Consider the following 20,972-nt stretch of genomic DNA (forward strand, 5'->3'; position numbering starts at 1 on the left):
AAATCTATTTGCATCTGATTCTTTATTATTTCTTCATACGCATTCACAGCATCATCCACACTCCCACATAATCTTTTTTTAGTCCAGCTACAGTTACCACTGGTAACATTGCGTGCTAGTATTTTTTTTATTATTATTTTGTTTGTGTAGATTAGTCCGTCACACAGCTGCCCTAGAGCAGGAAGCTCTAAGTTGCTATTTACATACTTTGCAAGTATGCTGTGCTGCAGTTCTAATGGAGCGTAAGTGCTTTTGTGGTTGTATGTTTCGGTTAACCATTGTTGTCTAAAAGGTACCTGGTCAATAGCTAACTAGGACTAATTTTAGGCTTTCAAACATTTACTTTCTGTGTTGCTAATTAACCCCTTTGACCATAAGGATGTGCGGGTATGTCCTTTTAAAAGCTGTTCCAAGATGTCCATTAGGGTGTACTGGTATGTCCTGACTTTCTTGCAATGGCAGTGACATCTCCCTGCCCTTACATGGGTGATCAAGCTCCCTCCTAGGAGCAGAAGCTGGCTTCCTGCTGACTGATTGTGTGTACTGATACTCTGTTATATAAGAACACTGCTGACATCCACCGGAAAGTCACTGGAAGACAGGAGAGTATTGGCAAGGTCTGCCTAGACCCTTCTGAGATCTCTGATTAATCCTCCTCCTCACTATTGCAAGTCTATAGAGCCTTCCTTGTTAGTCTTTGTGATCAGTACAGGTTCCATAGGGGGAGAGAGTAAGAACCCACTCATCTCCCTCTTCCTATAAGGGGAAAGAGTAAAGGAAAAAGTATTTACCCCCTTAACGTCCATTGACAGGTCAGGCACGTCACACAAAAAATGGTCACTAAACGACTAATTACGTAATTTCATTAAACAAGCTTAGAAAGTGATCTACGAACGCTTTCTTCGCTTAAACAGTCGAGGCATTCAGCAACACCGAGAACGGCATCAGGGGCGTTCAGCAACACCAAACACTCATCCCAGGACGCACTGTGACCGCTGCTGAACTTTTGGCCCTAACCTGCCTTACCTGCCTGACTTTTATTGAACCCCTATCCCCACAACCACATGCAGCCCTGTCTATTAAGTTGAGCCAGGGCTATCCAGAATAAAAATCAGCTGGAAGCATTAAGTTCTGGAACACAGTGGCTTAAAGGGGGAGTCTCATACCTCATACACCCACACCGTTCTTTAGCTGTAAAATAAAGACTTGCCTGGGAAAAGGCCGCCGCACACTCCCTTCCTTTTCTGCATTTCATCCTGGTTTTTGTCAAAATTAGTGTGAGTTTTCAGCATATGCACAGGCAGGTTAAGCCAGGAACTCTCAATGAAGTATGAATAATCACAAATCCTGCAATGCAAACGCATGGGGAGGATAAGTCTGATTAAATCCTTCAAGCATTTGAATCCTATCATGTGCATTAAAGAGTGTACAGTGACTGGAGTGTTCGCTTGAAATGGAACCGTCACTTTTCAGACTTTCAACACTTGTTTCTACACACTAGATAAACCTATGTAATGAAGTTAACATTACAATTTGCAAAATAGTAGATAATGTATACTTACTATAAGTCTGCCTTGTATGTATACCTTGAGTCTGCATGGTCCTTCCTCTCCATCAGCTTATATAAAATATTTCCAAAATTACTACAGTGATTGGCAAACAAAGCACATGATTATGAGTGGTTTCAAAAAGTGAACGTGTCCCAAAAGCTCCGATAGACATTTTACAAAAGGTCTTTGCGCTTACTTTGATTTGTCTTGCACAATGTATAGACCAGGCCCTGCATTACAAATTTGTTGGTCCCCCTTTTTGTTAAATTCCAGTACACTACATTTATTTGTAAGTCAGTTGTTTCCATAGCGGGTATTTGTATTATTTTTGCAATTGCTATAATTTAAGTAGCTGCCTAGAAAGAGAATGAGCTTATTTTTCCAGTGGCATTAATTAAGCAGATAACCTTTGTTTTATATATTGTCATGGCCCCCATTTTGAATAAATATATCTTAAAAAAGTACTAAAATAAAGCTGTAATCTTGCCATGTTATACAAAAAACCATTAGACAGCTACCTGGGTAATTAGTTTCCTGAAGCTTCTCAGCAAACTGTTACCTCAGGATAAATCTGTTTCCGCCAGTGTTTTAGGTTGTCAAGGTAGGAGATAAAACATAACTTTTAGGATTTATACCTTTAAATTAGCATATAGTTCATATGGGTTACTAGTCTGCATACATGCATATGGCCAGACATTCAATTACTCTAAAAGCACTTGGTTATTCCAGTAGAAAAATTAGTATACTAACAGATGTTGTTTAGTTAAACTGCAATGTGTGTCTGCCAAGCTGCACGATTGCTTCCGTTCTTCTAGCAATCTATAAATAAGGTATTATTATGTTAAGTACACTTAAATGACAAATATATACACAATGTAGTTTAGATTATTAAAGAAAAAATAAGAAATCTATTGCTAATTACTAATAGGCTGTGATTATCAACTGTCTATTACATCATGGGGGATTTATTGGATATAAGGAAGAGCCTAGTCCCATTTTTCCTTGCCCAAAAGGAAGTATAAGCAGGAAGCATACTTCCTGCACATGTTAAGCAGAACTTGGGTTAAATCAATGGGAGCTCTCGTTGAACATAAGCATTCAGAAAAGCACGCCTGGGATTAGCTGTTGCTACTACTATTGATTTTAAGAGAAGTAAGTACATGCTCCATATGGGACATATGAGGTGGAATTGGGACGGTTACAGAGCATGTACACATGAATGCTTCCTGCTATCATTATAGGTAGACGCAAAGTTAAGACAAGTTTAATTTTCTAATGCACAATAACTAATGTATACACAATTTTGCATACAGTAAAGTGCATTTGAGTCTACGTTAGTATTGTTATCTTTTATTTATATAGCATCAACAATTTATTACATATACATATATTCAAGAGGTATGACAAGACAAGAATTGACAGACTAAGACAAACCAATACAGTAGGTGGAGAGAGCCCTACTCGCAAGCTTACAGTCTGCTCGCAGTCATACCTCAATTAGATTGACGTGTGGGCTTTTACTAGGCCATTTCAAGATATTTAAATATTTCCCTTAATTTTCCTTCATGGCCAAAAAGCTCAGTTTTAGTCTCATCTGACCAGAGTACTTTCTTCCAAATGCTTGGGGAGGCTCCCACATGCTTTTTTGGCTAACAGCAAACATGTTTGCTTATTTTTTTCTTTAACCCCTTCAAGACCGGGACGTACCTGGTACTTCCTGGTCATACGTCACCGCCAGACCGGGACGTACCAGGTACGTCATCGATGAAGCGCGATCCAGCGTCGCTATGAACGCTGGGATCATGAGGGGGTGGCTGCTACTGGCCGCTGGGCGTTCCCAGCCATCCGTAGCAGCCACTCCCCCTCAATTCCGTGCACATGATCGCTTTGAAGCGAATCACGAGCACGGAATTAAAATATTTAAAAAAAACTGTGGTCTTCAAGGGAAGACGCAGTACGCGAATGCCGGTCCTGAAGGGGTTAAGCAATGGCTTTTTTTTTTCTGGCCCAGCTCTGTGGAGTATGCGGCTAAAAGTGGTCCTATGGACAGATACTCCAATCTTTGCAGCTCCTTCAGAGTTATCGTTGGGTCCTTTGTTGCCTCTCTGATTAATGCCCTCTTTGCTTGGTCTATGAGTTTTGGTGGGTGGCCCTCTCTTGGCAGGTTTCTTGTGATGCCATAACATTTCCGTTTCTTAACAATGGATTTAATGGTGCTCCGTGGGATGTTGAGATATGGTGCTCCGTGGGATGTTGAGATCATGTAACACTTAGATTGCACACAGGTGGACAGGTTAATTATGTGACTTCTGAAGGTAATTGGTTGCACCAGATCATATTTAGGGGTGAATACATATGCATACACCATTTTTCCTTTTTTATTTCTAATATATTAAGCCATTTTCTTCATTTCACTGGTAATTAGTGGCTGTGTAGAAAAGTTTGAAAAATCCTCTTAGCAACCACTGTCTTGGCCCAATCAGCAATAACATTTTGGTTTTGGCAATGGGGTATTTACACATAAAGAAAAGTATTTGCCCCCTGTCTGGTTTTTCAGACATTTTCACATTAAATATTTACAATAAATTATTTACCAATAAATCTCAGTATAAGGTAATATTATGGTCAGTTATTTAAAGACCATAGTAAACAATCAGACCTGATTTGGTCCAGGCCTGGCCATAATAAATCTAACAAGGTTCCAAAGCCATATCTTACCGCATTCAAAAGACAATCCTGACCACCTCCAGAAAATAGTTTTTGACACATACGTTTGGATCTTACCTGGAGTGGCCACCCTGCCAAACAAAAGAGCAAGGATTAAGATCATTTAGGACTCTGGTTGGCATTCATGATTTCAATGAAGGCAAACGCAAGATTCACATCACAGTAGCACAGAGGAAATGACTGCCCTCTAAAAAAAAAAAATATCATGAAGTCTCCTCTAGAGTTTGTCAGAAAGTACTGCTCCTGATAAGTCACCAGTGGAGCTTTCTGATATACATGGGCTCCTGTTATGAATGGTGAATGGGGGAAAAAAACCATGTATTCCACATTAAGAACTTCTTATCTTCTGTCAAGCATGATGGAAGCAGTGTTGTAGATATTTTCTGCATCAGGACATGGAAAAACATGCCATCGCTGATAAAAATATGAAGTCTGGTTTGTCAGAGTCAACTTAAGAACTGGGTGGCAGACAATGATCTAAACCACAAATGCTAGCCTTAATCAGAATTATTGAAATTAAAAATTTTTTTGTATATTTGTCAAAATCCAGACCTAAACCCATTTGAGATATTGTGGCGGGTTCACGCTAAAACAACTCACTAAGTTAAAGCAACATGGAGTGGGCCAGAACTCCTTCGTGCTGGTGTAAAGAGACTAATCAATACATGAGTTGTTTGGTTGCAGTTCTTTGTTGCTGAAAGTGATGTAACTAGTTGATCTTTCAGGTTTTTGTTTTTTTATGTAATGGGTTTTGTGCAGATGTGCTCATGTACAGTGCAAGACAGGATACAGATACCTATTTTGCACGGCTGAATTTCCCATCGTTTCTTGTATTAAGCTGTATACTTGGCTCATTTGATAATTGCCTGATATGACTTGACACTGACCTCTGTTTTGTGTTGCAGTGGAAAATACCATCCTATGTTGGTTTAACCATAATATGAAGACATCCTTCTCTGGTTGGACTTGTTCTCATTGCTAATGGCATCGGAATCCTTGGTTCCTGCACACGCCAAGGCACCACCAGTTAAGGGAAGGAGGCAGTTCCATCACAACAAGGTGGTGTCCAGTGACAGTGAGGGTGATGGATCTTTTATCTTTGAAGCTGAAGAGGCATGGAAGGATTTCCACAACTCGCTTCTCAATTTTTATGAAGTGGGGGAGTTGTGTGATGTCACACTTAAGGTAAATTAGGAGTTATGTTTGTGTTTTTTTTTTTTTATTAGGGTCTTAACTTTCACATTAGGTTTTACTATGCAATAAGGTTTTAATAAAATAGCTGTCCTTAGATGAGGTATGCAGAAAACTGGTAACGCAGTAATAAATAGATTCTCAAAAAGTGTCCTGAGTGCTCGTGTGAAGTTTACTGGTATTTGATGACTGGTATTTTACTTTCCGCAACACATAGTATACATTGTAAACAACCATATGACAAAAATAAAAATGAGCTATTTTGCATACAAACTTCAGTGAACATTTGTAAAACAAATGTGCTGAAGTATATTTCAACAGCATGTGTTTCTTTTTAGACATTCTTATCCAGTCAACTGGTAAGCTTTTAACAAAAAAAAAGTGTTTTCTTAAAGGGCTATCCAGTTTAAGTCCTGCTTCAGTGAACAAAACTATAGAAATGTGTAACAAGGCTGGTACTGACTGGTCTGTCTCTCTTTCAGATGCTCAAACCGATAACTTAAAGTTTAGTTTATACATGAAACATAGTAATTTGTACATAGAGCGTAGAGTGTTATAGAAATGAGGAAGAATTATGGAAACAACCTATCAGTGCCACATTAAAGTTGCGTGAGGAAAACTTTTACTTAATTAAAAAAATATTTTTGGACAAAGCCCTATGTCTCTTCGGTAGAAACATAGACTTTGTTGACAGATAACCATTCAGACCATCTAGGCTGCCCCTGTTTGATTATGTAAAGACTCAGACCACAGAATATATCCTTATTCTTAACCCTGTGGGATTATTGTATATGTTGCCGCAATAAATGGCCATAGTTTTTAACTGTGTGACCAACTTTTCTGCTGTACTTCGCTAATTATAGTAGAACATCAGCCATAGTTGTTTCTCTGTAAAAACAATAATCCCCATAACTGAAGCCATGCTCAAATGCGCTGGGCAATTTATAATCTTATTTTATGACATTTATTCACACAGCACTTAAATATATCTAAAATTAAAATTGTTTATTTTCCTTAACTATAGGTTGGTTCAAAGCTGATTCCATGCCACAAACTTGTGCTTGCCTGTGTGATACCATATTTCCGTGCCATGTTCCTATCTGATATGGCCGAGGCCAAACAGACCCTTATAGAGATTCGTGACTTTGACGGTGATGCCATAGAGGACCTGGTAAAGTTTGCTTATTCATCCCGAGTCACCTTGACAGTGGACAATGTCCAGCCTCTCCTGTATGCTGCCTGTATCCTCCAAGTAGAGTTGGTTGCCAAGGCTTGTTGTGAATATATGAAGTTGCATTTCCACCCCTCCAATTGCCTTGCTGTGAGGGCCTTTGCCGAGAGCCATAATCGTGTGGATCTCATGGACATGGCAGACCTCTATGCCTGCGACCATTTCACGGAAGTGGTGGAGTGTGAGGACTTTGTTAGCATGTCACCCCAGCACCTTTACAAATTGCTGTCCTCTGGAGACCTCAACATTGAGACCGAAAGGCAAGTTTACAACGCAGCTATCAAGTGGCTTCATGCCAACCCTCAGCACCATGATGCATGGCTGGATGAAATACTTTCTCAGGTGAGAGAGCCTAGCCTCTGTGCTTTCAGTGTCTTTTGACAGTTTTCAGAATACTGATAGAGCTCTGTTCTACATAAAGATATATTTGTAGAGGTATATCTAAGCCTAACCAGGCACTTTGAGTAAGCAGGCCCCCCTGCAGTTTCTTCTACAGCACATATCTCGTTTATTTTCTCGTGCAGATGGCAGACATGTTTTCATGTCCAGGTGATATGCAGTATGTAGCCAATAGAGTGTACAAAGATGAATGTTTGTGCCACTCTAACCCCACTTGATTGCCAATGTAATGTGGGGCTTTCTTGATCACTGTGAAAATTGTTTTCATTTCATGGACAGAACTGGAGTAAAGCTGCCCAAAGCTTGATGCTAACCAGAATGTCCACAGTGATGGGGTGTAGCATTCAACATCTCACAACATTTCTTTAGTGAGACTCTCGTATCGTAGTCCTTTTTTATTCTAACATACCTAGTATGGCATGGTTGCCACTAGGTTCACTGCTTAAACTTAGCTGAGAAATGCATTAGGTGCATTCGCTCAATGTCACTGTATATGCTCTCCGATAGTCGTATGAAAAAGGTATATATTGATCAATTCATATGACAAGTTTGCACATGCTGCTTCTCACTCCAAGATTGTTACATTTCCAGTGATCTTTCCTGTATGACAGGTGCGTCTCCCTTTGTTACCCATTGAATTCTTGATGACAGTTGTTGCCAAAGAAAACATAATCAAACAGAACTTAAAATGTAGAGACTTGCTTGATGAGGCCAGAAATTATCACCTCCACCTAACCAGTCAAGCTGTTCCAGAATTTCAGTATACCATTCGGACAACACCTAGGAAACAAACTGCTGGTAAATATAAAGTTTCAAACTTAATTGTTTTTGTTTAAACAAACAAAAAAGCATCTGTAGCGCAGCACTACAAAGTACAAGATAACCCATTGAACTATTTTGTCAATTTTGCACATTTTAGGTGGTGAAAGACTTCCTTAGTGTTATCTCTGTTGTATGAGTGTGAGTGTTTGTTATTGTTTGTGAGTGTTTGCAACAAAAAGAATCCAACTGTTTTTTAAAGATAGCGACTAAATCCAACAACTCGTTCACAGTGAATTCCTTATCTTAACTGCCCCTACTGAAACAACTTTCTCTTTTGAATGTGTAGTAGCCTTTCTCTAAATTTAGGAAATATAACAGTGTTACCTGTAAGGTCCTATGAAGAGTTTGGAATGCACTGCTTGTTACAGATTGGGGTATGTGATACAGTAGTTGTGTCGCAAATAAACTTAATTCCTCCAGTCACCTTAAGATGTATCGATGTATGTACCACTTGCCAAATATGTTATTCTACTGTGATACAGGCGCATTCTCAACAGTAGTAGAATATTCTCCAAAATCCACTAAATGGACTGTTGTTCACAGCTGGCAATAAACAACTAGGCTGCCAAAAAAGCTGTTTAGCTCAGTTGTTTTAGAAAACAGAACAATTACTTTTTCATTAGATGCAGCATTTGTTTCATTATGTTACAATGGCACAGTGACTTTAGCATAGTAAACTTCACAGTGAACAAAACTTCTTCTACAGAGTATAGAATTATCGCGGAATAGCCTAAATGCAGTGTGATCAATATATTTATATAATATAGAAGAGAAAATGCTTATACATCTCAGTGCCTTGGGTTCCCTTCTCTCCAACTTGAAAGATAATTTGTTGTTACCATGTTTGTACAGGCTATCATTTGTGTATTTTGTAAAGAAAAAAATTACCTCACAGGCTTTGTATGTGTCTGTTGGTATACAAACTGTCTGCAAATGTTTAGATCTTTGGTAATTGGTGTAATTTGATTACAAACTGCCGTTATATAATTCAAGTGCAATTTAGTAGGGGTTTTACCATCATAAATGTATCCAAAGTTCTGTTGATGGAGCCGTATTGTGTTGTTGTTGCCTAATGGTTGGCTTTTAACATTACACCTCTGTCCCAAAAACAAATCTAAGGGGAAACAATTATGTAAATAGAATGTTGTTTTCACAAATGCTGAATAATTTTAATGCTTGGGTCATCTTAATATTTGTCACCTTTGGATATTATATAATTTATATTCTACAAATTGTGCCTGTCTGCTGCAGGTGTTCTGTTTTGTGTGGGAGGACGTGGAGGATCTGGAGACCCCTTTCGCAGTATTGAATGCTACTCTATAAGCAGAAACACATGGTTTTTTGGCCCTGAAATGAACAGCCGGAGAAGACACGTGGGTGTTATCTCTGTTGGAGGTCAGTAGGAAAATAAATGAAAAATAGCTCTTTGCTGCCAAAGTGCTAAAAGTCTTATAAACGTATGGTGTCAGATATTTTATGATAGAAAACATGTATTCCATATATTCTGTACTTTACATGAACACAAAATGGAGTCAGAGCCATTTTATTTTACTTAATCATGTAGTGATTATTTCTTTTTGTCCTTGTTCCCTCTATAATTGAGAACAAAGGAGTATTCGTGTATAATGATGTTTCAGCGTATATATGATACAATTAATGTTATCTTCCATGAGAAAGTTAAGGAGTAGACACTACATATCCTTAGGAATGTAAATTGGAATGGGGGATACATGGTAAGACTACCAAGATCTGAGTTATTATCTAGGAAGTAACACCTGGCGATAAGGGTGACCAAGGATAAATTCCAAACATATGTAATGGTTTTAAGTTAATTCTTAGACCAGAGCGTCTCTCACAGGTAAATTAAGAAATTACAACGGTGTAAATATGAGTAGAAATCCTAATTATAATGGGTAAAACCCACCGTTATGATTGGAGAATTCCAATCAAGAGGTGGAGGCTTTGATAATAAGCCCTGTCTTTAAAAGCTTATGTCTTGAATAAAAAAAAGAGGGACCTTAAAAAGATCGCACCCTGAAACAGACAGACCCGGACGGACTTATTCACCAAATTTACCCCAGAGAATTGGAATCTTAAGATTCTGGCACCATATTTCACTCTTGGAGTTACTTTGAGTTCTAACCTATATAACTGGTAGAAAGTTATATTCTTTTCCACTTAATTTCTTGCCAATGAACCTGGATTAATTTGTACAAGGACCGGTGGGACAACAGCAACAAGTGGTGGTAATTATAATTGTTTTATTATTCTGAATAGAGATGAATTTTGTCTTCTTCGTATAGAATTCCCTGTTTCTGGGAAGTACTATATTGCATTATTGTATATGGCGGCTTGTGAGACTGCAGCTTATAACCCGTGATAATAACAATAATGAAAAGGTATTTTTACCTATAAATGAAGTTTGACATTATTTGCATCTATTAGGAATTTCACTAATACTCTTAGACACAATTAAATTATTTTTAATTTGTTATATTAGTTGAACTAATATTAGAGAGATAGTGATATTTTTATTACTGCCCTGATTATTATACATTTTTGGTTGCTGAGTGGACTGGAAATTAATTGTGTGTTAGACTCATAAAGTAGTAACTCATATTGATAACTATCGATAATATACTGTATTTGAATTGATTCATTTTTGACATGTTTTAAGAACTTTGTGTTTTATATTATGCACTGTGTGACCCATATATAGATTTTATAAATTGTATTTACAATAAATATTTTTTGATTGATTATTTTGGTGATATATATCTGATTTGAATTATAATTTTCGGCGATCTGAAAGAATTTAGGATCGGAGATAAAATATAGGGTATCTCCTTAAATTCATATTGTGGATGTGGTACTACAATATTTGATAGCGTCGTTATTTTGCGTATGTGATAAAATATTGGTTTTGCCTATTTTGTCTCATTAATATCCCTAACAATGGTCACCTGGACAGATTAACAAAGCGGCATATTTGCCCATATGTTAGCCCAGATACAACACATGCCCAAATTTAGATACATTTGACAACTGTAAAAATCATAGTCTTATGTACTGCATGTGACCTAAGGCAGGGTTGAAAAATGTTACAAATGATGGTTTTTTTTAATTCAATTTTTTTATTCAATTTTACATATGATGTCACCGTATTTCTTATTTAGGTAAAGTCTATGCTGTTGGAGGACATGATGGGAATGAACATTTAGCTAGCATGGAGGTCTTTGATCCACTCTCTAATAAGTGGGTGATCAAAGCATCAATGAACACAAAAAGGTAAGAGTAACTGACTAATTTGAGCGCTCATGAGATGTAAAACTGGTTTTCATTATTTTACCTACATTCTAAGATAGAAATGGCCAGTGATGCAGAATATGTTCATAAATACAGTGCTAAGTAGTATTCATTCAACAGTGTTACTTGGGGCACACGTAATTTGCCTAGTTTGGTAGTGCAACACTTGTAGATGCATGGGAGATTCTGCAAAAGCCCCCCCCCCCCCATATGTATTTGGCCTACCACCCCACCCCACCCCATCTATTTTATTTACAGGAGAGTTGTTCAGTCGAACACGTTTCCATCCACCTGACCCCAGTTTTAACAGCTTGAATCACCCAATCAGTGGTAATACTGAGGAGGACAGCAACTGCAGGGCTGCAGCTACTATATTAGGTGTTTTTTTTTTTTTTTTTTTATTTTCTCATTTCTAAATAATGCATAGAATATGCTCTTCTTCTTTAGTGAGCTGTCCGGGACACTAAACTGTCTCTTTAAATATGCCCACCAGCAAAGATTTAGGCAACTATAATCTATGTACGGAACTAGTAATCAGATTTAGATGGAAAATAAGAACAGATAATCTGTTTTAGATTCCTCCTAAATACTGTTTGTAGCAGCAAATGCTTGAATATTGGCCGTGGTGAGTTAAGGGGAACCACAGCCAATGTTTAAATGGATAAAACTGGATTATGATTTTACATTTGGTCTAGGCTAATCATGTCCAGCAAGTTTAAATATGTTCATGAAGGTCTCCAACTGTTTCTTCCACAAAATATGCATAGATATTAAGTGGCCACCTTTAAAGCCAGCGGTTGTTAAATGACGTGTGGCCTTCTCCTCGATACACATAACGGCTTGCTTTAAACATATGCCGCACGTTGTCATTTGTATCTACCCAGACAGCTACACGGAAGATGGTGGCAGTGTAATATACTGTGCTGACTAGGACAGCAGCGAGGTTTTACCTCAATAACAAGACAGAACTTGTATTGAGGCAAAACAGGAACTGACTTTATTGGGAACAGTACAAATATTTATACAGATAGCAATAATTGAATCAGGAATATAATTCCATCACTTCCAAACAGCCCGGTGCCTCCTCACAGTTCCATGGCCAGCAATGCTCACCCGACAAAATGTCACTATTATCGGGGTGATCCCGAGGGAGCAGAGTCAATCCCCGGGTACCAATGGCGAGCTCAGGGTCCGAGAATGTTACGTTCCAAAAAGCGTCTTGATGTGACCTCAGGACCTGAGCAACGGCATTAGAAACGTCCCCTGGAATAGTGAGTACTGTAGCTGGGCCAGAGTCCTAAAGATAGGTAATAAAACCAGGGTTCCTGAATGAGCAACCACCTAACCACCTCTGAGTGTTGCCCGCCATGAGCATACTATAACCCCAGAAGAGTGACGTGGTGGGGACAACAGGTGTTGCAATTGTCGATGGGCATCTCTGCGGTTCCTAGCCGCCGCACAGTTCCATGGATTTGTGGCTAAGTCCCGGTCAGGTGTGTGGTGCGCTTCCGGCCATGTAGAGTCCCCATAACCGCCTAGTTCATGGGAGTCTGGTTAGGGCAGACCAGACGCCGGGTTCCGGTAACCCTGTGCCCTCCCGATGAGCACATGGTGACAAAGACATAAGAAGGAAGGAATTGACCAGTGTCGCCTTCCCAAACTTAAATCCACCCCCATGTGTCCTCGGCTTTAGGGGGCCAGCGTGACGGTGCCGCTCTTTTCCCGTTGTACATACTTGTTTAAGTTTCAGTGGCCTTAGGTATCAACATTGTCATGTTGTTGAAAAACATGTTGGTGTCGGGAATATCCTTGTAAACCTCTCTGGTTCTACGTAGGAGGGGAATTGCACTGTCTTCTCTGGGTGGCCCTATTTATGCAATTGGAGGTTTGGATGACAACACCTGCTTCAGCGATGTGGAGAGATACGATGTGGAATGTGACCACTGGAGTTCAGTGGCTCCAATGAACACTCCTCGAGGTGGAGTTGGGTCAGTTGCTCTTGTGGTAAGTTAATATGCCATTTTTTATTTTTATTTTATAATGATGTCTTAGTATATAATGGGGATCCGCTGAAAGTTAACTTTGCACACCCCATAGAAAACAAGAAAGCCAAACATCAGTTTACTGATCAATTTTAGTAACATATTAGCACTTTGCTGATCTTCTTAAATGTGACTTAGTATATTTTAGAGCAGGGGTCGACAAATCCCAGGCGCCAGGTCGCCATGGCGACTCAGAATTTTTTTCCTGGCGCCTAGGAGTTTGTCAGCCTCTTACATCCACAAAAAATGCCCCCGCGTCACCACGCGGGGGCGCTGCTGCTGCTGTCTGCCCAGGAGTCTGGGCAGAAAGCACAGCCACTCAGAGCCCGCCCCCGAGCCTGAGATCACTCCCATGGAGTGATCCTGTAGGCTGAAACCGCGATTGCATGAAAACCTGCAATAGCGTTTTCAGCTGCCACAGGCAGCTTCAGGAAAGGGGGTTCAGTGTTGATTGGGTCCCTACACAAGTGTGGGGACCTGACACAACACCCCCCTGCTGCCTGATCGCTCCATGAGAGCGACAGGGCAGCGTTAACCCCTTCAATGCCGCGATTGCGGCATTTTAGGGGTTAATTCCAGTTTTGCACGGGGCTCTGCTGCTGGTGGTCTGCTTGTTACTCCAGGCAGGCCAGCAACAGCAAAAACGAGCCCCCCCCACAAGCCCTTTGATGGCTCCTGTAGGCATGGAAGCCTACAGCAGTCATCAGAGAGACTCCCCCCTGCAATGGCTGGTCTATAGACCAGCAATTGCGTCCCAGCTGCCAGAGGCAGCTTCAGGGACAGGGGGAGAGGGTTCTTCGGTCTCCACATGAGTGTGGGGACCTGACACAACACCCCTCTGCTGCCTGATCGCTCCATGAGAGCGACAGTGCAGCGTTAACCCCTTCAATTCTACAATTGTGAATAACACAATCGTGGCATTGCAGGGGTTAACATTTGTCCCCACAAGCTTGTGGGGACTAAATATCAGTCAATGCTGTGCTCCAATGGAACATTGGAGCATCGAAAGAGTTAAAAATAAAAAATATTTTTTTTTTAAAAACAGCACTGACCTAAAAGTCCAGGGTGCTTCCAGGTCAAACGCTGTTAGTTTAGTAAGTGGGCTGATGATGATCAGATCACTCCTGACCAACTGTTAGTTTTAAAAAAAATCCTGGCTCCTAACTTTTTTAGCTGGCGCCTAGATTCACAACAAATTTGTCAAGCCCTGTTTTTTAGAGAGTATACTGTCTTACCATAAATGCCTGACCACCACATTGTGGCTGTTTTTTGTTTTAGAACCATGTATATGCTGTTGGGGGGAACGATGGAGTCGCTTCTTTGTCAAGTGTGGAGAGGTACGACCCACATCTAGATAAATGGGTTGATGTCAAGGAAATGGGTCAGCGGAGAGCCGGAAATGGAGTGAGTGAGCTCCATGGCTGCTTATATGTAGTAGGTGAGTGGTACCATTATGAAAAATGTGTTCACAAAATTTTGCGTACAAATGTGCAACCCCCCCAACTTTAAAACCACAGTCACCTTTTATATCCGTTATGCTAGTTATTTGTAATGAAAAATATTAATTCTCTAGTCTAGTGTGTGTGTGCAGCAGATTTGTGTGAAAAATTGACCGTTTTTCATGGACTCCCATACTGCTTTTAGAAAATGGAGATAATCTTCTTATCTCCCCAGTTCCCTCTAATAAAAACAGAAAACACTTTGGGGGGGGGGGGGTTATACTTTTTTGATGTTGTTAGGGCAGTGGGATGTAAGGGGTGTTTTTTTTTTTTTTTTGTGGGTTTTTTTTTTTTTTTTTTTTTTATGCACTGTTATCGGTTAGAGGTCCTCTTGAACATGTTGTTAATGCCAGTGATGTCGCAATGACATCACTTAGCTCACTTTGTTTTTCTTAAATGATTATTGTATTATTTTAGTGATATTTATTTTACAATCACTAACAATTTGTATTTCTTTGTTTTGTTTTTCAGCATGGGAGAAGAGTGACAACCATGGTTTCTTACTCTCCTCCCTGCGAACCCCCTGCACTGATCACACTCTGATCTCTATGCAAGTCCCCACAGACTTGCATAGAGATCACAGTGTCTGTGATCTGTGCCTCATCGTGTGATCGGATATCCCTGCAGGGTCTGGACCTTCTGGGTGACGTCGCAGTGATGCGACCCAGAAGGGAATGCCTGATGGCGCGATCAGGCATTTTAAAATGTAACAGTTTTCCGGCGTTCGCACCGGAAGCTGTTACATGAGATCGGGCAGGGGGGAGTCCAGACTGTACCAGTACATCCATAGGGGTTTCTTTAGATGTGTTTTTTGTTTTTTTTTTTGGAAGTACCGGTACGTCCATAAGGGACTGAAGGGTTAACTACACTTCTTGCAGGTTTGTAGTAGCACTCCCTTTGAAGTCAATGAGTACTTTACTCGCACTGAAATCAATGTAAGCAATGCCAGCCAACTATGTGTGTCCTAGCTCGACTTTGATGTTCAGATGCTATTGGCTATAGCGAATCCCATTGATTTCAGAGGAAGTGCACAGGAAGTCTGCAGAACTATCCTTACACTTCTTGGTTTCTGTGGAAGAGAAAAATTCTGATACAAAATGTATTGATTTGTATGCAGTATTATGCTTTGGCATTGATGCAAAACAGACTCCCGTATGCATTAAGATAATAATTTTGAGAATTAGATTGTTGCCTAAAAAAGTCAGACAACAGAACTAGTGTTGAAGGCCATTGGGGAAGAAAGACATTCCAAAATACTCTTTGGACAGATTATTCTATGATAGATCTGGACTTGCCAAAAATAAAACAAATCATCAAGAGCAATGTCAAATTATACACCATTGTGTTTCTTCTGTTTGTAACATCAGAGTCACTCTAGAATTTGTAGGGTGTTAGAATCCAGATTGTTCCAAAAATCTGAAGAGCAGCAAAATATTTAAAAATCTCAGTTTAGTGACCACATGACTGGTATCAGGACCCACCTACACGTTGTAGGTGATATAGTGATGCTTTCTGAAAAAAATGTGCAAGTTTGCATGGGATTTGCAGTGTCTTCTCTTTTTTTTTTTAATTTTACTTTGCGTAATGACGGTCAAATTCTCATTTAAGTGAACAAACATGGTGCCAGTGCCTCCAGCAGATGAAGTCAAATGGCTCCCCTGGTTGCAGTTTCTGTGCACAGCCCTGTGCGCAATACCACACACTCTTTGGCACACTTGGTAGATAAAACTGCCACTCACTGCGTACTGCTCCTGTTAAAGCCCACTAAACACCCATAAAAGCATGGAATCTTATGTTTATTTGGATACAATATCTTAACTAGCATATGTTAATGTAAATTGTATAGCCAGAGGGCTTCACACTTTGCGCCTTGTTCTAATGTATGCTGATTTATTTTCTGCACTGTAAGCTTTCTTAAACAAAACAAATGTTGCCAGTGATGTACGTGGTGGGCTGGTTACAAGGGAGATCTTTGATCTCCCCAACTGACTCATTTTCACCATGGATCCAGTGCTGAGCTGGCACAGCTTCTATATAACACTGTAAAAGGCGTTTTACTCGGTAGCAAAGATGATCGTTCTGGAGGAGGTGGGTGGGATGCTGCCCTGCGCAAATAGGTCACTGAAAGTTGCTAGGTGCATCAAATGAGAACGGTGTTCATAAGGATTAATAGCAGAACAACGATCTGGCTGATCTGCTGTTTCGTGTTTGATTTGCAGTACTTTATTTCCTCCAGGTGGATTTGATGACAATTCTCCACTGAGTTCTGTTGAACGCTATGATCCGCGCACAAACAAATGGGAATATGTTGCAGAGCTCACGACCCCAAGGGGTGGCGTTGGCATAGCAACATTAATGGGTAGAATATATGCAGTTGGTGGACACAACGGCAATGCATATCTGAACACTGTCGAATCATATGACCCCATTATGAACAGGTAATTGAAGATTGTACAGACCGGAACAAAATATACAGTAGTATTTGTGCACTACTCTACCCTGCAGTCAAAGAAATTCTATAAAATGTCTACAATCGCACGTTAATGCAATAATTTTTTTCTGTATCCATACTAAAGAAAAAAAACAAAACATTTTGCATGAATAATAAAATAGAGATTTTTTAACCAATTGAACATAAATACTAAACGAATTCTACTTGGTAGTGTGTATGTAGCATTACTATGAAATGAAAAATGACAGGTCTACTTTAGTTACCACTATCCTTAAGATTCTGCAGTTCAGTTTGCAGAGGAAGAAAGGAAAATCCTAAGTGGTCGTTGAAAAGAATAGTAATGCTGTTTCATTAGTGATTCCAACTATAAAATGTTGAATCATAATCCTTAAAAGTTTACTTTCTTTAAAGTCGGTCATTTGATGCACAGTCTAATCATCTTTCCTCCTTGTTCTCACAGATGGGAGCTTGTGGGATCGGTGGCTCATTGCAGAGCTGGAGCAGGTGTTGCCGTCTGTGCCTGCCTGTGTAGTCAGATTAGAGATGTCGGACAGGGATCCAGCAATGTGGTAGACTGTATGTGAACAGCATCTAGAAACGGAAATCATCAGCTGGTCCTATTCTCAAAATCAGAGATCAACAGCTTCTCTAAGGCTACATGTTAAATGAACATGATCTAAAATCCATTTCATGTGTATGGGGGTCTGCCCCAAGGATGACACTGTAGATTAATTTAATAGTTTAATATATTGTAATAATGGTGCCATAATGAGGTAATTTATTCTTGAAATGTTTTCATCTTTACCATACCATACTCTGTAAATAAGTTGCAGTTGTTCAGCAGACAAAGGCATTACTAACACTATTTTTGTGACCTCATTGCTTTCATTATATCCTTTCACTTTGGTTTAAAGCAAGCAGTGGCCTTCTGCTAGCTTTTCTATTGCAATGTCCCAGGAAAGTTAAATCCCAGTAATGAGAAATTCAGTGTAGACCTGCACCAGTGTAATGGGAAGTAAAATGAAAATTGTAGAGACAAGCTGTTTTAATCACCAAAAAGGGCCGTTCCCACTGTCCTACAGAGAGTTTAGTAGAATAGGTTGCTGATAGCTCTATTGAAAGTAACGTGCTAGGAGACTGGAATTAGGTTAATATAAAATGCTCTTTTAGTATGATATATAAATAAAACATAATATTAAGTCTGCACAAGTGCTAGTGCATCAAAGACACCTGAGGTTTCAGGCCTTTTTTTAAAGGTGAACTCTACACAATACAAGCACTAGCCTGGCTAGGAATGGTGGCTAGTTTTGGCAATTATAGCTACCTGATGGGGGGGGGGGAACGAAACACTAGAAAAGACACCCCGCTTTGTTTGAGGACATCCTTCCCTTTCTATTTACAACAAATATTGAAAAATCCCCCAAAGGATTGGTTACTTTAAATTAAGAGGTAAACAACTATGTACCCATGGTACTCTAAGGCTAGTGCTTGTACTGTCTAAACTTCACCTCTGAAGAAGCCATTATTATATTTTGTGTTTTATATATCGTATTAAAAGTATATTTTATATAAAATTCCTGCCTCTAAGCCCAGTACTTTCAATTACTCTATCACCAGTCTGTTTCTATTAGATCCCAGTAATGACTAAGTCCATAGAACTACTGCAATACTTGACTTTATTTATGAAACTGAAACAGGCTTTTCAACATATCCAAACCGCCTGTTATATCCAAGTGACTGTGAATATTCATTCTAGGGTATATTTTCCTTTTGCTAGACCATACTGGCAGTTAAAAGGTCAAATGAAGGTTGCACTCAAGCTCCACTTTTACTTTTTGTGATATTGTATAGGTATGATTTGTGATTGCTTTGAGAAATGCGTGTTTATTTGTGTAGCCAATGTCTAAATATAGACTTAACACGGTTTTAATTTATTTGTTGGAGTGCCAAACATTTGATAGTTTTTTTATTTTAATTTTGTTTTGACATAGAAGCTGCACAGTTTATGCTGAAAAAGTATATTTTCGTGTCTTCCTGTACAGTCTGAATTTTGGATATATATATATATATATATATATATATATATATATATATATATATATATATATATATATATATATATTTATAGAGAGAGATAAGTATATTTGTTTACAAGCCAGTTATTCATGTGAAATATATTGTTAATTTGTTGGGTGTTTTGTGAAGAAGCACATTTGTTGTATGTTTTAGATTTGAAATGTAAATTTTAATAAAATGTCAGTTAAAGAATACTATTTATTTGAATGTAGTAAAGATGGCACATTGACAAAATACTTCAAAACTAGGAGAACCAATCCAGATGCTACTTTTGCATTAGCATACTAAAATGCTTACACAAAAATAATATTAATGAAGGCAGTTTAGGAAAATAGATTATACAGAATATACTTTTATATATATATATATATATATATATATATAAAAACTCTTACAAAGGGCTCTGTGTACTAAAGGGAGAGTGTTAAAAGACAGTTGTGGTTTTAGCTCCCTCGCTGTTTATTTCAAATTGCCAACGCTGGCAGTTTTCTCTAGCGAGAAGGGTTAAGCTTGCCCTGCATAATAAAGTGGGAAAATCTCACTAATTTAACTATGTATAATATAGGTACAGCCATTCACTAACTTTGCAAGAAATGTATTGTGGATGTGCCTTAAAACATAGTTAAAATGGTTTATTCACTAAGGATTGTTGGCGTAAAATGAACCCCTTGTCACTTTATATTATAAAGGGCCCACCCCAGTGACCTGTTGCAGGAGAAGTTCTTTGTTGTTTTTTTTGAAGGACAGACAGGTCTATTGTTACCCAGCTTTTGTAGCTCAGGCAGTAAGACAACCTTATCCTACTTTGAATACAGCAACCATATTTAAACACAGCTTTAACGCGGTCTCAATTGTGGTGGGCAGTCCCTGTTCTAACAGTACTGTTAGATTTTGATGCCTTATACAAGGCACACTACAGCAAGTAAGCATCAAAAGTTAACATCCATTATTTTTAATGTGTTTAGTAGAACCTTTGTTTTAAATTTTGGGAGGTAAACCTACCTCCCCTCCCAATATTTTCTGTCACAGAAACAGAAAATATTGGGAGGGGAGGTAGGTGCACATTATGTCACAGAAACATAATGTGCACCTACCTTAGTTTACTTTTATCAGTGCACGCAGGAGTAGGGACAATAAGGCTTTTTCCTCCGAGTCCATAGGAAGCGAGCTTGCACAGGCCGGCCGGTTGGCGGATGCTGCCAGACTCCAGAGCATTGGGGGAAGTGACGTCATGAAATTAAACATCACTCCCCCCCCCCCCCCCCCAACACTCGGCCTCCGCCAATCACGCTGTTGCAACATGTAGTGCTGCTCTAAAGACAGAGCGGCAGGAGGGGGAGCGCTCTAATGGGTGCTCCCCCCTCCTGCCCAGGGCCGGACTGGGAATGAATAGCAGCCCTGGAAACATTTGGAGACCAGCCCCATATAGTTTCTCTTGCGGTCGAGCTCTTGTACCCACACGCACCCCTTATACATACCCGAGTCACACTATTTGCCATACAAGTAACTATTAAACATTCTTTTTATCACATTATTTGTATTAAAGCGGCAGAAAGCAAAGGTGTTAAAAAAAGGCCTAATAAACTAAATACATTAGACATAATGGAATCAAAACATTTGCTACTGCAAACAATTTAGATGAAAAAGTTCCATTTTATTTAGTGGAACAAAACAGTG

General features: G+C 39.3%; 1 protein-coding gene across 2 annotated transcripts; it reads left to right on the forward strand.

Moving 5' to 3' along the window:
* Window positions 1-5,258: 5,258 nt before the first annotated feature.
* LOC149286962 (kelch-like protein 8) lies at window positions 5,259-17,803 on the forward strand. 2 transcript variants are annotated; one of them, XM_089493567.1, is made up of 9 exons: window positions 5,259-5,462; window positions 6,493-7,041; window positions 7,710-7,896; window positions 9,172-9,315; window positions 11,097-11,208; window positions 13,062-13,230; window positions 14,547-14,706; window positions 17,004-17,205; window positions 17,680-17,803. In XM_089493567.1, exons 1-9 carry the CDS (start codon window positions 5,259-5,261, stop codon window positions 17,801-17,803), a joined length of 1,851 nt encoding a protein of 616 aa, XP_089349693.1. The 2 variants fall into 2 exon arrangements, with proteins under 2 accessions (XP_089349693.1, XP_089349694.1); XM_089493568.1 differs by lacking the exon at window positions 6,493-7,041.
* Window positions 17,804-20,972: the final 3,169 nt, after the last annotated feature.

The sequence above is a fragment of the Sceloporus occidentalis genome, unplaced genomic scaffold (genome assembly GCF_023333645.1).
Source record: "Sceloporus occidentalis isolate IW3139 unplaced genomic scaffold, rSceOcc1.0.p SCAF_65, whole genome shotgun sequence".
In the NCBI taxonomy this organism is placed as follows: domain Eukaryota; kingdom Metazoa; phylum Chordata; class Lepidosauria; order Squamata; family Phrynosomatidae; genus Sceloporus; species Sceloporus occidentalis.

What these genes read in the sequence shown, in the direction of transcription:
- LOC149286962 (XM_089493567.1), top strand. Translation starts at nt 5,259, where the DNA reads ATGGCATCGGAATCCTTGGTTCCTGCACACGCCAAGGCACCACCAGTT. An exon ending in GGGTGTTATCTCTGTTGGAG is followed by an intron (nt 9,316 to 11,096) that starts GTCAGTAGGAAA and finishes TTTCTTATTTAG; the next exon opens with GTAAAGTCTATGCTGTTGGA. An exon ending in TTGGGTCAGTTGCTCTTGTG is followed by an intron (nt 13,231 to 14,546) that starts GTAAGTTAATAT and finishes TTTTTGTTTTAG; the next exon opens with AACCATGTATATGCTGTTGG.